Source organism: Papilio polytes, unplaced genomic scaffold (assembly GCF_000836215.1).
Source record: "Papilio polytes unplaced genomic scaffold, Ppol_1.0 DF824191.1, whole genome shotgun sequence".
Classification (NCBI taxonomy): Eukaryota; Metazoa; Arthropoda; class Insecta; order Lepidoptera; family Papilionidae; genus Papilio; species Papilio polytes.
The window spans coordinates 442,354-455,865 of NW_013525013.1; the positions used below are offsets into that span (position 1 = coordinate 442,354).

General features: G+C 32.5%; 2 protein-coding genes across 2 annotated transcripts in view; both read left to right on the forward strand.

Moving 5' to 3' along the window:
* LOC106110690 overlaps positions 1–1,105 on the forward strand; it is a 21,872-nt gene extending 20,767 nt beyond the window's left edge. Inside the window, exons 9-11 of the mRNA XM_013292589.1 lie at positions 150–155; positions 250–253; positions 406–1,105. Of these exons, the coding sequence (XP_013148043.1) occupies positions 150–155; positions 250–253; positions 406–606 (211 nt within the window). The 3' untranslated portion in view covers positions 607–1,105. The remainder of the gene's footprint in view (positions 1–149; positions 156–249; positions 254–405) is intronic.
* An 8,173-nt stretch (positions 1,106–9,278) lies between these two features.
* On the forward strand, positions 9,279–10,853 carry LOC106110801 (ommochrome-binding protein-like). Its single transcript, XM_013292707.1, has one exon. The coding sequence runs from the start codon at positions 9,674–9,676 to the stop codon at positions 10,511–10,513; it is 840 nt and encodes a 279-aa protein (XP_013148161.1). The 5' UTR covers positions 9,279–9,673; the 3' UTR covers positions 10,514–10,853.
* Positions 10,854–13,512: the final 2,659 nt, after the last annotated feature.

Genomic DNA, 13,512 nt, shown 5'->3' on the forward strand with positions numbered 1-13,512 from the left:
GAAATGCCTTTCCGAACTATATATCTAGATTTTTATTCAGCTGAAACTTAGGTTAATCTAATATTAACGATTCTCTAGATAATAACAAAATAAGTGAAAATTTAAAAAACCCAGCATTAATAAAATTATTTAATCTTTTATCTTTAGAGCATTTTGTATCTCCGCTGATTACTATTACTAATGTAAGTAAAATGTTTAGTCAGATTCTTCTAATAATTACTTCTGAATTGTTGAAATGATTTTTTTCAGAAATGTATAAATAAATAAATAAAAATAAACTCTTAATTATAACATTTTTACACTAATAAGTGTCCTTTTGTCAAATATCACACTTTATAAAAAAAAGAACATTAGAATTACGTTTATCTCAACAACAGCATAATATTAGTGTATTCTTGCGTCTAGTCCTCATTCTCGTCGCCGGGAGTGTGCGACCCGCATCATTGCGGCAGCTCCTTCTGCGCGGGGCAGGCAGACTGCCACGTCGACACCTCCATCAGCCCCTTCGCAGTGTCCGTGCACCTCGGCCCGCCCGCGCACAAAACTGACCCTGACGAGAACATCGGCATGTGTCTGAGATACTCACAGCTGCCTTGTAACACATAACCAACACGTTCACTGCTGTCAGTAAAATCGTAATTCTTCATCTGGGGCGGCGGCGGGCCAAAATGCGCCCCCAATCATATTCCTGCTAGAGCGTGGCAGGTCTTTTTAGACCCACCAGCACTAGGATAGATTAAATTGCTATGTTATTGTGGAAACATAATTGTATTTTATGTATGTAATGTATATCTAAGAAAATCGTTTCGAACTAGCGAGAGGAATATAGTTTTCGCCCGCACCAGCTTCAGTATCGCGTCAGGCCGATTTCGGCCTGTTACGCAGTGAACGTGTTAGAGATAAAGATAGCTTTATTTTTTCCTAACAGAGTTTACATATATTTTTAAATTACACGTAAGAAATTATAAGATTAAGGTCCTGTCCTACCACTGGCTGATAGAGGCTCAGATATCTTAAAATACGTCATTGTCATATAAGGTAACAAAATCTGATATTTTACACGTTGGATTGTTATCAGACAATTTACAATTTGGTGGGACAGGCCCCAAACTATTATAAATGCTGTTTTGTTATTGTTTAAATCAAGGAATTTTATTTGTAAATTTAAAATACCAAAAATTTGCATTAATTATTTCAATGTAAGTTATTTATTTTCGTTATAAAATGTATAAATGTGAAATAGAAAATGTTATTGTAATTTTTTGAAGTGGTTTTATTGATTTATTTTGTGTTTTAATTTGTATAATTTTTATTTAGTTCTCGTGATATTTTTGTATTAAATTTAAAATGGATAAATGTAAAGAATATATTTAGATTTAGATTTTCATTAATAAAAATATAGGATTTAATTGCATTTATTACAGTAATTATTTAGTGTTAAAATGTAAATAGTTTATTTATTTGTTATATTAAGTTTAAAATGTTATTTTAATGTACAAAGTTATGTTTCAAGTTGACAATAAACGTTATTATGAATTCAGTGTATTATTTCAGTTCAATTAAAATTAAATAAAGTCATTAAGATATTACGTTATTTTTAATTTTAATATGTTTCTGTTACAATCTGTCAGTTTGCACTACAAAAACCTCACAATCACATAGATATCCAAATTTTTTAAGAAAATATATAATGCCTAGATGGATTTTATATGTATACTAGATTAAGCCCGCGACTTCGTCCCTTTGTGTTCTTCCAGACTATTTTCTATATCTATACCAAATTTCATTAAAATCCATCCAGCAGTTTAGACTACCAACATCTAAACTTTCGCATTTATAACATTAGTATGATTTCTATAATATCTGTAGTAAATATATCCGTAAAAATAATTAAATTACTAATGTAATTCGATTGTAGAATTCGCTTCCTAAAGATATCTGAAAGTTCTGGCAATCTTTCACACTTCACGGTAAATTCCTAAGACGATTAACCGACGCGACGTGAACCGATTTATTTGCCGTATCTTTACTAAAATAGTTCTTAGAAGTTTTAAACCGCAAACTGTTCCTAACACTATCCACATTGGATAAATTAAAATAGACAATATACTATTATAATTTCTAATGTAATAAATAAATATTAAAACAAACATTTAATATTTACCACAACTATTTTGTACACTGTTATATTCCGAATTAAAAATGATTTTGTTAATTTAAATATGTATTACTTTATTCTTATATAAGTTACAAGCTGTTGCTCCCGACTTCGCCGGCGTGAAATTAAAAAATATATCCCATGTTACTCACAAATATACCTTTCTAACGGTGAAAGATTTTTTAAAAACGACCCAGTAGTTTTTGAGTTACTTCAATATATACAAAAATACAAATCTTTCCTCTTTTTAATATCAGTATAGATTAGGCTTTATTTTCTAATACGTAAGTATATTTATAATAAGATAGCTTAAAATCTTACTTCAAAATAAACTCTAACTGCAGAATTTTTCTCTTTTAGGTTATTATACGAATTTACTGACGTTATTTAGGTAGTTTGACAAGTGGACTGGAAATGAAACTACAGATTCAGTTTTGTGGCATTACGTGACAGAAACTTTGTGGCATTACCTGGCAATGCCACAAAAGCATGCCGATGCTTCAGTGCTCGGTGCAAATTAATTGAGAAACTTCAAGCTATGACGTAGTATAATTGACATCCTCTTGGTTTTCAAGTCTATAACTTACACATATTTTAGTTTACTTATACTTGTTTATATCTATACTTATAAAGAGAAAAGATTTGTATTTTTGGATTTTAAAAATTCTTTCACCGTCAGTAAGGTAATTTATCTGTGAATAGCATACACATATTTTAGTATCACGCGGGCGAAGTCGCGAGCAACAGCAAGTAATATTATAAAGAAGAAAGATTTGTATTATTGTATTTTTGTATATATTGAGATATTAATTAAAAAGTGCTGGGCCGATTTTAAAAATTCTTTAAGCATTAAAAAGCTGAGTTATTATTGAGTAACATAGGTTACATTTAGTTTTACTTGGACGAAGTCGCTAGCAACAGCTTTTAAGCCATTAAGTCAAAATAAATTGTAAAAATTTGTCGATCGAATTTCATTGCAACAAGAAATTAATTTCCAATACCTTCGAGTATGCAATACCATTAATTATGCGCTAACACAGCGCTCAAACAATTCCAATTGTTGCTTTGTAATTGGCTTGCGGTATCATATATAGATTAACTATTTGCATTAGTGGATTACAATTGATTTAAGCTATGTATAGTTTTATATATTACATATAAAATACGATTCATTAAAAGCGAATATACCAAAAAATCATCATAGGAGCACGCTTTGACTAAACTATCGCATTACCGTTTTGTCGTGCTTTGATTTCTATAAGCTTATATAGTACGCACCCTACTCGATTTAGTTGTGCAACTAAACAGTTGGATTGGCTGCAAAATCGACAATCGATAGATTAGTCTAAGGTGTGCGTCCGCTCTAAGATTTATAAACTTGCAAACATCTACTAAGGCACATATTACCTTGCTTAGATAATATCAATTTAATTGTTATGTGAATATTAAAGTTTTTTTCTAAATGCGTAGAAAATGAAGATCCTGTACTGTACGTAACTTGTTTAAAAATGTCATTTGTTCTAATTATTTTATGAGCAAAAGAACTAACCTTAACCGTGACTGTCAATGCTAAATAAGGTGATGCCACCTATCGCATAAAAATAAAAACGTTTAAACACAAAGTATCAAAAATCAGTCCTCCTGGCCCATTGGGTTAACAAATAACATCCAAGCTGTGGGAATATCCAATCCATTTGATAAATGAAAAACCGCGCTTCATGTGGTACAGCTTTTATTACTTTTTCACATAAGAAAATATAACCTGAATGCAGTTGAAATTTTCATTGGAAACGATAGTTAATAAACTCACATTAAAATAAAATAAAATGTACTGACGTTTTATGCGATATTTTCACAAATAGTCGCAGAGCATTTTCCTTTGAACACGGTTATATACTCTTTGATCTTTAGTAAAAGCCAGGCAAAAGGACTGCCACAGAATTTGTAAATCAACCCAGTATTCCTGCAGTCATATTCTGATATTCATCTTTGAACATTATTACTATTCTTAATATTTTTTTTATGTAAATTATCTGTAATCTTTTAGCAATCTTCTAAACACAAATGTAAGAATATCATTTTTTTATTTATAATTTATAAGACAAAGAGTAAAAAATTTGCTATTTGCGAATAAAATCTGCTGTAGACGTTATGATTCAAGTGACAGTTTTATCTTTACAGACCCACTGCTCAATTGGCAGTTAAAATCTTTACTCAAGCACAGTTTAACTGTCAAGATAAAACGGAACGTGTGTATAGGACATACACTTTGACCAGAATAAGTATGCGAATAACATTAAAATGCGAGCGGTCAAGCGAATTTAAATTTGCCGCGCGAGTTGCCTTTTACACAATATAGAATGAAAAGTATTATTCACATTTTAGTTTTCAAATAAATTACTAAATAAATTTTAAAACACAATTAAGTTGTATAAATCAAGATAAAAATAATTATTATTTAACATTAATAATTCGCAGATTAATTTAAAATTTAATCTAGTGCTAAAAGTTTTTAAATTTCAAAATCGTCGAATGTTCGAGAAATCCGTTTCTCGGAAACAATATGAAAGCAATTCACAAATAAAATGAGTTTCGTCTCTCTTTAAACTGAATTCCATTTAATTGAGACGACAAAGTTAAATGTATTCGTAGAAATCATTAGGAATTTTCATTTCAGATGTTTATTTAGACTTTATTTGTGCTTTGATAAATCCGAAATTAATATTGAATAGCAAATATAATCCTGTGATAATAACTTTGGAAATATACCTGAAAACATTTTTTGAACATAAAAAGTTTCAACAAACATATTAATTATTCAGGTGAAAGCTGTAGAGATAACTCGTAACTAAAAATAGCATTTTATTTGTCGCGTCGCGGCCACAATAGCATCGGATTCAATGGTGCGTCACGTATCGATCGTCATTCGTCACTCAGCACAGCAACTGCGCTTTTATACGAATCGAAAAGAACTGCACATAGAAACAGAGACTAGGACGCATGTAGTCGGTGTCCTTCAAGAATAGAATAAAAGGCCACTTACTATGTCTAGTAGACAGATGTAATGTTGGTGATCAGATCATTACTAAATTGTGAAGAAGTTAGTAAATAATTGGCATTCCATTACGACAAACTATTGAATTCGAAAAGTTACGTTACGGAATATTGTAACAAAACAATTATGACTTAGAGGCCTTCAAAGAGCGTACTCTTTTTTTTAGGCCAGCAAGCCAGTTATAGTCTTCTGGATTTACCGATGTCCATAGGGATCTAATAACATTAGGCGATCCAATGCCTCCCTCCTCCTTCGTAGTAGACTATGGGAGTTGTTGACTTAACACTACGCCACTGCTTCTGCCATAGAGTTGTACCTTAAAAGGGCTGATTCCCAACCGTCACCCTGCTCTGTCCCCACGTGAGAGTAATAAATTTCATCCGTCCCACTTTTGAGTCCCACTATTACCAAAAAGCTCCAACCATCTCCTCGTCGCAAAAGGTGGGATGGATGAAACTTTTTATTCTCATCTGTCCCCACGTGGGGACAGAGCAGGGTGACGGTTAGGAATTATTCCTTTAAAAGTGGCAAACAATAAAAAGTTAACCTTTTAAATGTTTCATAAAACAATTGAACGTCCAATCCAATTGAGTTTCAATAAAAATTGTCGAAGTAAAATTTAATGTATTTCACCGCGACGCAGTTTCCATTTACTAAATGGGTTTGAATATTTATTTACCGTAATTGTAACGTTGATGCGAGGCTTTTACGTGATCACATATTTTCATGGAGGGTTATTTCGTTGCATGCTTTCAACGTTATCTAAACCTTCCTTATAATAGTTCTGTAGCAAATACTTTAGATCTGTTATTTCAGTTTTATTTTTTACATCAGATTTGTTTTAAATACTTCATTATTTAGTAGCAATATTTAAATCTCGGGATTCGCTGCGCTGACTGAAAGGTTCATTAACGAGCATTTAAGAGATCAGATGAAATATAAATTTATGTTTCGCAGACTGGAGCCATGATTCAAACTCTGCAGTTTAAACGTAAAACGTGCTTCCATTATGAAACAGCCAATTTGATACTTAATTATGATACATGAATATTACGTTGTTGTACTGATATTTTGTTTTTTATACTGAAGGTATTGTAGATAGAAGACTTTAATCTGCAACTCTTTAGCTTTAAATTGCTTATTGAAAGCAGTTACTTAAAATAATGCGGGGTTCACATTGGTCAGTAGAGTTATACAATTGCGATGGCCAGTCATGGACCGTATGGACTTACTGGAACCAGTTACCGTCCAGTTGCTGTGCCAGTCTAGTTATTGAGTTCTACTGAGCAACTGTACAAGCCAAATCTGAACCGCGCACTAGCTACACGCTAGCTCTATTTTCCAGGACTTGCCCATTAACAAATTTTGTTAGCATAGATATGTTACTTATCTGACCCGGTGAAAAATGTCAAATAAAAAAAAAATCCTCGTTGAAATGCAGCTAAAATGTGTTATTTTCTATGCATAAGTATTTTTAGGTACAAATTCTCTGATAGATCTACCCTAATAAAATCATGCCAGATAAATTTGTCGTATTACATTTAGCTATAACACTTAGCTAAAGGTTATTAAAAGCGCGCACACCTTTGACTAAACTGTCGCACAACTGTTCAGTCCCGCTTTGATTCCTATGATATAAGGAGGTGCGCACACTACTCGATTTTTGGGCTGCGAAACAATGGACAATCGCACAACAGTTGTGGGATAGTTTAGTCAAATGTGTGCTTGTAAATTGTACATTAACAGTTTATAGACACAAATCAGTGTAGCGCCAATGGAAACAGTCTCTACATAATCCGGCGTTGTCGGACTCCGATTCCCACCGCTAATTAAAGCCGGAGCTTTAACGAGGTTCGTCAATTAATGAAAACCAAACGTCATAGTAATTTCCGATCAGGATAATCTTAGTTTGCTTCGGTTTAACTGTTCAACATTACTAACTACTAACCACACAGAAAACAGGCGTGAAGTGGAAGCAATTCCGCGTTTCGTCTGATGAGTGTGGTGCTAAAGGCCTAATTTTAGTCCCTTTTCCTTTCCACTCTTTTCTAAAGAGGAAAGGATGGGAAGAAAAAGTGGATTTGACGGTGGTGGAGACGAATAGGAAGAGGAAATGTCCTCTTTATGTGCGTCTCTATGGGCTTGTCTATGGTCAGTCGCTTTTCATTTCTATGGATTCAGGTGGCCGCTTGCTCGTTTGCCACCTTATATTATAAAAAAAATAAATAAATAATAGCGATCGTTAATAATGAAACACAGTATTTTGCTTTATACGATTTTTATGCAAAAATTTTGTCATTGAAATAAGGTAAATTGGGACGAAATTTCTTTTCCTTATTGCTTCTAATTAAAATAATAATTTTGCCCAATTTAATGTTTAATTGGAGAATAGCTCGACCCGATTTATGTTTCAGTAAAAACGAAATTATGTAAATATTTTTCATTCCACTGAAATAAATTTTATGCTAAGTTAAGCATCTGAAATTAAAAGATTTATAGCTGTATATCTTAATATCTAAGTTTTTCTGGGATTTCATTGCGCACTTATTAGTATACATTTTCTCTGTACTTAATTCTTTAATAAAAGGATTTAAAATTCTTTAATGATTACTTAAAATAGATACTTAATGTATATATTTAATCTCTACTGAGGCACTCACTTAGGATACTGCAATTTGGATGCTGCAGTATACTATTGATTGTATCAAATTTAAAACAATAACAAGCTAAAATATTATATTTCCGATGCGACTTCATCCGCATGAAATTATAAAAAAACATTTTATTGTTTATATTTGTCAAATTATCAATAGCAAATGTCAAAATGACACGACATGATGTCAAACCATGGCAACCTTGCTTCCTTGATGTTGGTAACAACTTATGGTATCTTTTCCACATTAGGCTTTTTATCCAAAATATTTTACTCTAAGTTTAACGGCGTGAAAATGTATAGCATATAGCGTGACGTAAGTGTAGTGCTTTTTATTAAAAAAAAGAGTTATTCGAAAATATGCAGGGATTGCTGACTTCTTAGGCAACAAAGAAGTGTGTGTTTACGCTTTATTATAATAGTATAGATACGGTGAGTTTTAACTTCATTTTAATTAATCTATCATTTAATTTATACTTCACTTCAAGTAAACCGATTTACCATCGATTTATCGTCCACAAATACCAGAAAACTCAATTAAACGAGGTTTATCCAGTTAGCTGCGACCGACGCGGCGCGCCGGGCGACGGCGACGTTCTGCAACATGAGTTTATTCCTTCACAGAAGGAATACTTCCAATTACTCTTGATTACATATTAACTTAGTTAAAAGCAGACTTCGTGGTCTTGATTAGATTCTTTCTTATCGATCCGGATAAATGGGATTTTATTATAATTTTACAATTGAAATATTTAAACTTCATTGATGTCTTCTGATGTACGAAATTAGCAAACATTTTAGGATTTTTTTTTATAACATAAGGTGGCAATTGAGCAAGCGACCACCTTAATCCGCCAAAATGGCGAAGCGACCGCTGCCCATAGACATCCGCAATTGCAGATGCGTTGCCTACCCTTATACGACGGAGGAGGAGACGCATATAAAGAGGATATTTCCCCTTCCTATGCATTTCCTCCACCGTCAAATCCACTTCCCTTCCCATCCTCTCCTTAAAAGAAAAGGGTGGTAAAGGGAAAGGATCTTAAATTAGGCCAGAAAGTTAACAGAATTAGTTTCTTCGAGTAAACTTTCTGGCTTTTCATTTGTTTTAGGGTCGTCGCACAACTGTTGTGCGATAGTCGATTGTTTCGCAGCCAATTCAACTGTTTAGTTGCACAACTAGAAATCGAGTAGTGTGTGCGCACACTACTCGATTTTACTTTTACTACATATAATCTCAGGCAGCAGCTACGAATCAAAGTGCGACTAAACAACAGTGATAGTTTTGTCAAAGATGTGCGCGCTCTCAATGGTCTTCACACATTTCTGAGAAGTATGCTTTTGCTTTTTAAGTCACAAAAGAGTTGGAATTATATATTTACAATATTGTTCAATTCGTGTTGATATAACTTTATTGGTTACGTTTTTTATTTACGTTCCAACATCATCGGCATCACTCATTCACTTGTTCTGTAAAAATAACATTTTTTTATTGAATATTGACTCAAAAGTGATGTCAGAAAACAATCGCAATTATCACCATCGATTGATTGATTACAAACACATCTCTCAGACATCCAGCGCTGACAATGGTCGATTCCAAAATACGATTGTTTACTCTCATTGTCTCATTGATCGACAAGCGACAGCTCCGAACGGTCCTTTCAGTTTTTTACTATTAACGAGTGTGGATACGTTTCTTTTCAATGAAAAATTTCATATAAAATTAATACACCAAAATCTAAATAGTCCTATCACAAGATAATATAAAATGACATTAAAAGTTTAAAATCAAACTCGTTCGAGAATGGATAAAAATCTTTTATTATATTTTACAATATTAATAACAGTGGAGTGTTCAAAAAATTTAGGCAAAGTCTGTGATTTGGTAACTGACGATTTACTAAAGCAGTGTTACATTAGAGAGACTTTAGTATCGATTAGTCATAGTCCAAACCAATTGGCTGTGAATAAGAACACCAACACGGTATACTTCAGTTTTGATTCCGGACAAGGAGAGTATATACCTGCAGCAGTTCAAATAGAATCTAAAAAGGTGACTGTACTGAAAGGTGTAAAAGATGCCTTCGCTGTTACAAACGATCCTTTAATAAGTGAGATGTATTTCGGAGGCAGTAATGGTATATACAAGTACAATCCAGCTCAGCAAACTTTAAAGCGGTTAGCTGTGAAGAATTTAGATATTTGGTGGTTATTTTTCAAGAAGATAATCTATTTCATTAGATTTCCAAGTTTAAATGCATATTGCTATCATGACAGACTTGTTAAGCCTGTTACACCATTAACTAACGTGACTGTAAATCAATTTGTTTTTGATAATGACGATAATATATTTTTCATTAATGGTACTGGTTTATTTGGTATAAAAAATGGTCAGAGTGATATTATCTTGTTAAGAGACAGTCCTCGCTTCCTTGGTATGGCTGCTAATAATAAAGGCCATGTGTATTTGTGCAGTGAAAATGAAATATTTGTTATAAGTAAGATGATTCAGAAAGTAAAGAAGATTGTTAATATCCCAGGTGTGTTGGGAATGACTTTTGATAAAGATAATAATTTAATATATTCAGATTCTCGTGAGATTGTAAGATTGTTGCCTATATCTAACAGTTATCTTAAATTGTAAATAAATGAATTGCAAATGAGTAAATACTTTAACCATTAAATGCAAGATGTTGCATTTATACATCATTCTTTTCTCCCTTACCCAATAGACTACTTTGAAAAATCATTTTTCTCTTTTTTTTAATCTATGTCCAATTTACTAGCCAGTTTCAATTTATGATATTTAAAACGAAAAAAATCGTACATTTAAGGGTTAATGTGAAAGACTTTTGACGTCATATTATTCTTTAGAACGCACCTTTTTACTAAACTGTCGCACATCTGATCAGTCTCGTTTTTATTCCTATGAGTTTACATGGAGGTGATCACTACTGGATTTTTAGTTGTGTCACTAAACAGTTGTATTGACTGCAAAACAATCGACGATTGCATAACAGTTGTGCGTTTGTTTTTTCAAAGGTGTGCGTTCGGTCTTAATGTCGTATAATATTAGTTGTTCTTATTCTATTATCTTTGATACGTTCTAGTTTATCTGATTTCTATAGCGTGATTCTAAGCAATGTTTGTTTGTTTGTAAATTTGTACAATTAACTATTGCGTTATTGTTTTCATAGCCACATACCGATCGACTGTGCTGTCTTCAGACCGTGATGTATTTATTATCTAAATGAATAGTGTAGACAAATCTTAAATAAGAAAATATGTTTTTGAAAAAGGGTTGTTTTATTTGTTTTGTGTTTACGTCATTATGTATTGAAAAAACAGGTTATTGTAATGAATAGTTTGCAAAATGTTTGTTTAATATCTGATGTTTAGTTATGTTTTTCTTTTGTGTGTGTGATGTTATTTGAAAGTTCTATACATTTCCATTATTCAACGAGACTGTAATAATTTTATTCAGTTTTCATAATGTACTTTTTATACGTTTCTAAAAAAGATTTTTCATTTCATAATAACTAATTTATTTATTAAATTGAAAGCTATACTTACATAATATGCTTTTTCTATATCTTTTAAATTATGATTTTCATTATATTAGGTTATGCTGCAAACAAATTTTCATTTTTGCTCTTTACATGATTTAGTCCTAAAGTGCTGAAAAAGCGAAAGTCAAACAAACGAATAAATATTTTGCTATGTTAATTTTATGTTGTACTAGCTTTCTCCCGCGACTTCGTCCGCGTGGAGTTAAAAAAAAAAACAAAAGTGAGTAGCCTATGTGTTCTTCCAGACCATCATCTACATCTATGCCAAATTCATCGAGATCCGTTCAGCAGTTTAGGCTACAAACTCTAACAAACATCCATCTATCCATCTAAACTTTCGCATTTATAATATTAACTAGTTAGATAGGAATAAATCGGTTTATACAATTAGTTAAAACTAAAGTTTTTCCAACTAAAGGCAACAAATTAGCAGATCTAGATGGCGCTGGCGTCGCGGCGCGGTCTCTAATCTGACAGCTTGCTAATTGGCTCATTACACTTTCTAAATGTATTACCTCTACGCGAAATGAATTTGATTTAACTTTAAATTATTTAATTTGTACTTATGTAACATTGGTTAGAAAAATTTGGGCATATTGAGATTTCTTTAAACTTCTAACAAATGTCATACTTTCGCATTTATGACCTTAGTAAAATTATCATGATAGAATACTTGCTTTCGTCTACGACTCCCTTCTCGTGGAAGAAAAAACAAATGTGAGTAGCCTATGTGTTCTTTCAGACTATCCTCTACATCTATGCCAAATTTCATCGAAATCCGTTCAGATGTTTAGGCTACAAACTCTAACATTAATCTAAACTTTTGCATTTATAATACTAATCATGATCATCCTTATCCTACTCCCGTAGGGTCGGCGCAACAGGTTTTTGTCCTCTATCATACGTCATCTCAGTCATCACCTTTTTGATCTTGTCACCTTTCACGCAATCCATCCATCTCTTTCTAGGTCTACCTCTACCGGCGTACCCTTCCACACTCATAACTGCTCTCCTTGTAAAATGCGATTCATCTCTCCTCATAACATGACCATACCATACTAACCTTTTACTCCTTACCTTCTCTACCACTGGGGCTACTCTCAAACTTCCTATTCCTCAAAAACTACCTTTCATTTACTGATTTATAATATTAGTATGTTAGATAACATTTGCAATGTATTTGTACAGCTTTGAATAGCACTTAAGAAATTATTCACGATTGATTAAATTTGAAGCTTAGTGCATGCAGCGGGCGGTAGCGCCCTCTAGCGGCCACAATCCTGTTAGTTGTATTGTGACCGGACGAAGCCAGCCGGCCGCGACTCCACACGGTTAATTGAACTACTATTGTGTCAAATAATAAATAAATTTCAACCTTTTTTTATTGTAATAAGGATAAAATTCCAATGAAAATGTTGTCGATGTTCAATAACATTGGAATACAATTGAATGAAGTTATGCACCGAATAATGGTTGACGGAAAATAATGAAAATTCGTGCTGCTTTTTTGGACAAAAGAAAACATGTTATTGGTGATAATTATTGTTTTCATTTTGCATTCTACTCGTAAATACAAACTTTTAGAACATTTCACATTTGCATTAAATAGAGCAAGAAATATCTCTGTTGGAACTACCAAGAAAATAGATATTTTATATCTAATAGATATAAATTACTAGCTTTAGATATTAAAAATAGACTTAATAAGTAGAGAATGTGTTCTTCCAGACTTATCGAGTTAATTTTTGCCGTTCTGGCAATACCTTCTAACAAAGATTCATATATCAGTCTATTCATATGAAATTTTGTATTTATAATATTAGTAGGATTTACTGAAGCGAGTAATTAATACCATCAATAGATTTATGTTTAATTTAATGTGAAAACAAACAACGTTTTAAATAACAAATAGTCGATGTTTGCTTTAAAACAGTTTGCTTATCTTCCTGATCGCGGAAATATCACGTATTTCAGGAGGAATGTTTGTTTTAAAACTAGCTGTTGCCTTCGGATTCAATCGCATTTTATATTATTATGTTAGAAGTAAAATCAGTCTTGATATTACGTCCAAACG

What these genes read in the sequence shown, in the direction of transcription:
- LOC106110801 (XM_013292707.1), top strand. Translation starts at nt 9,674, where the DNA reads ATGGATAAAAATCTTTTATTATATTTTACAATATTAATAACAGTGGAG.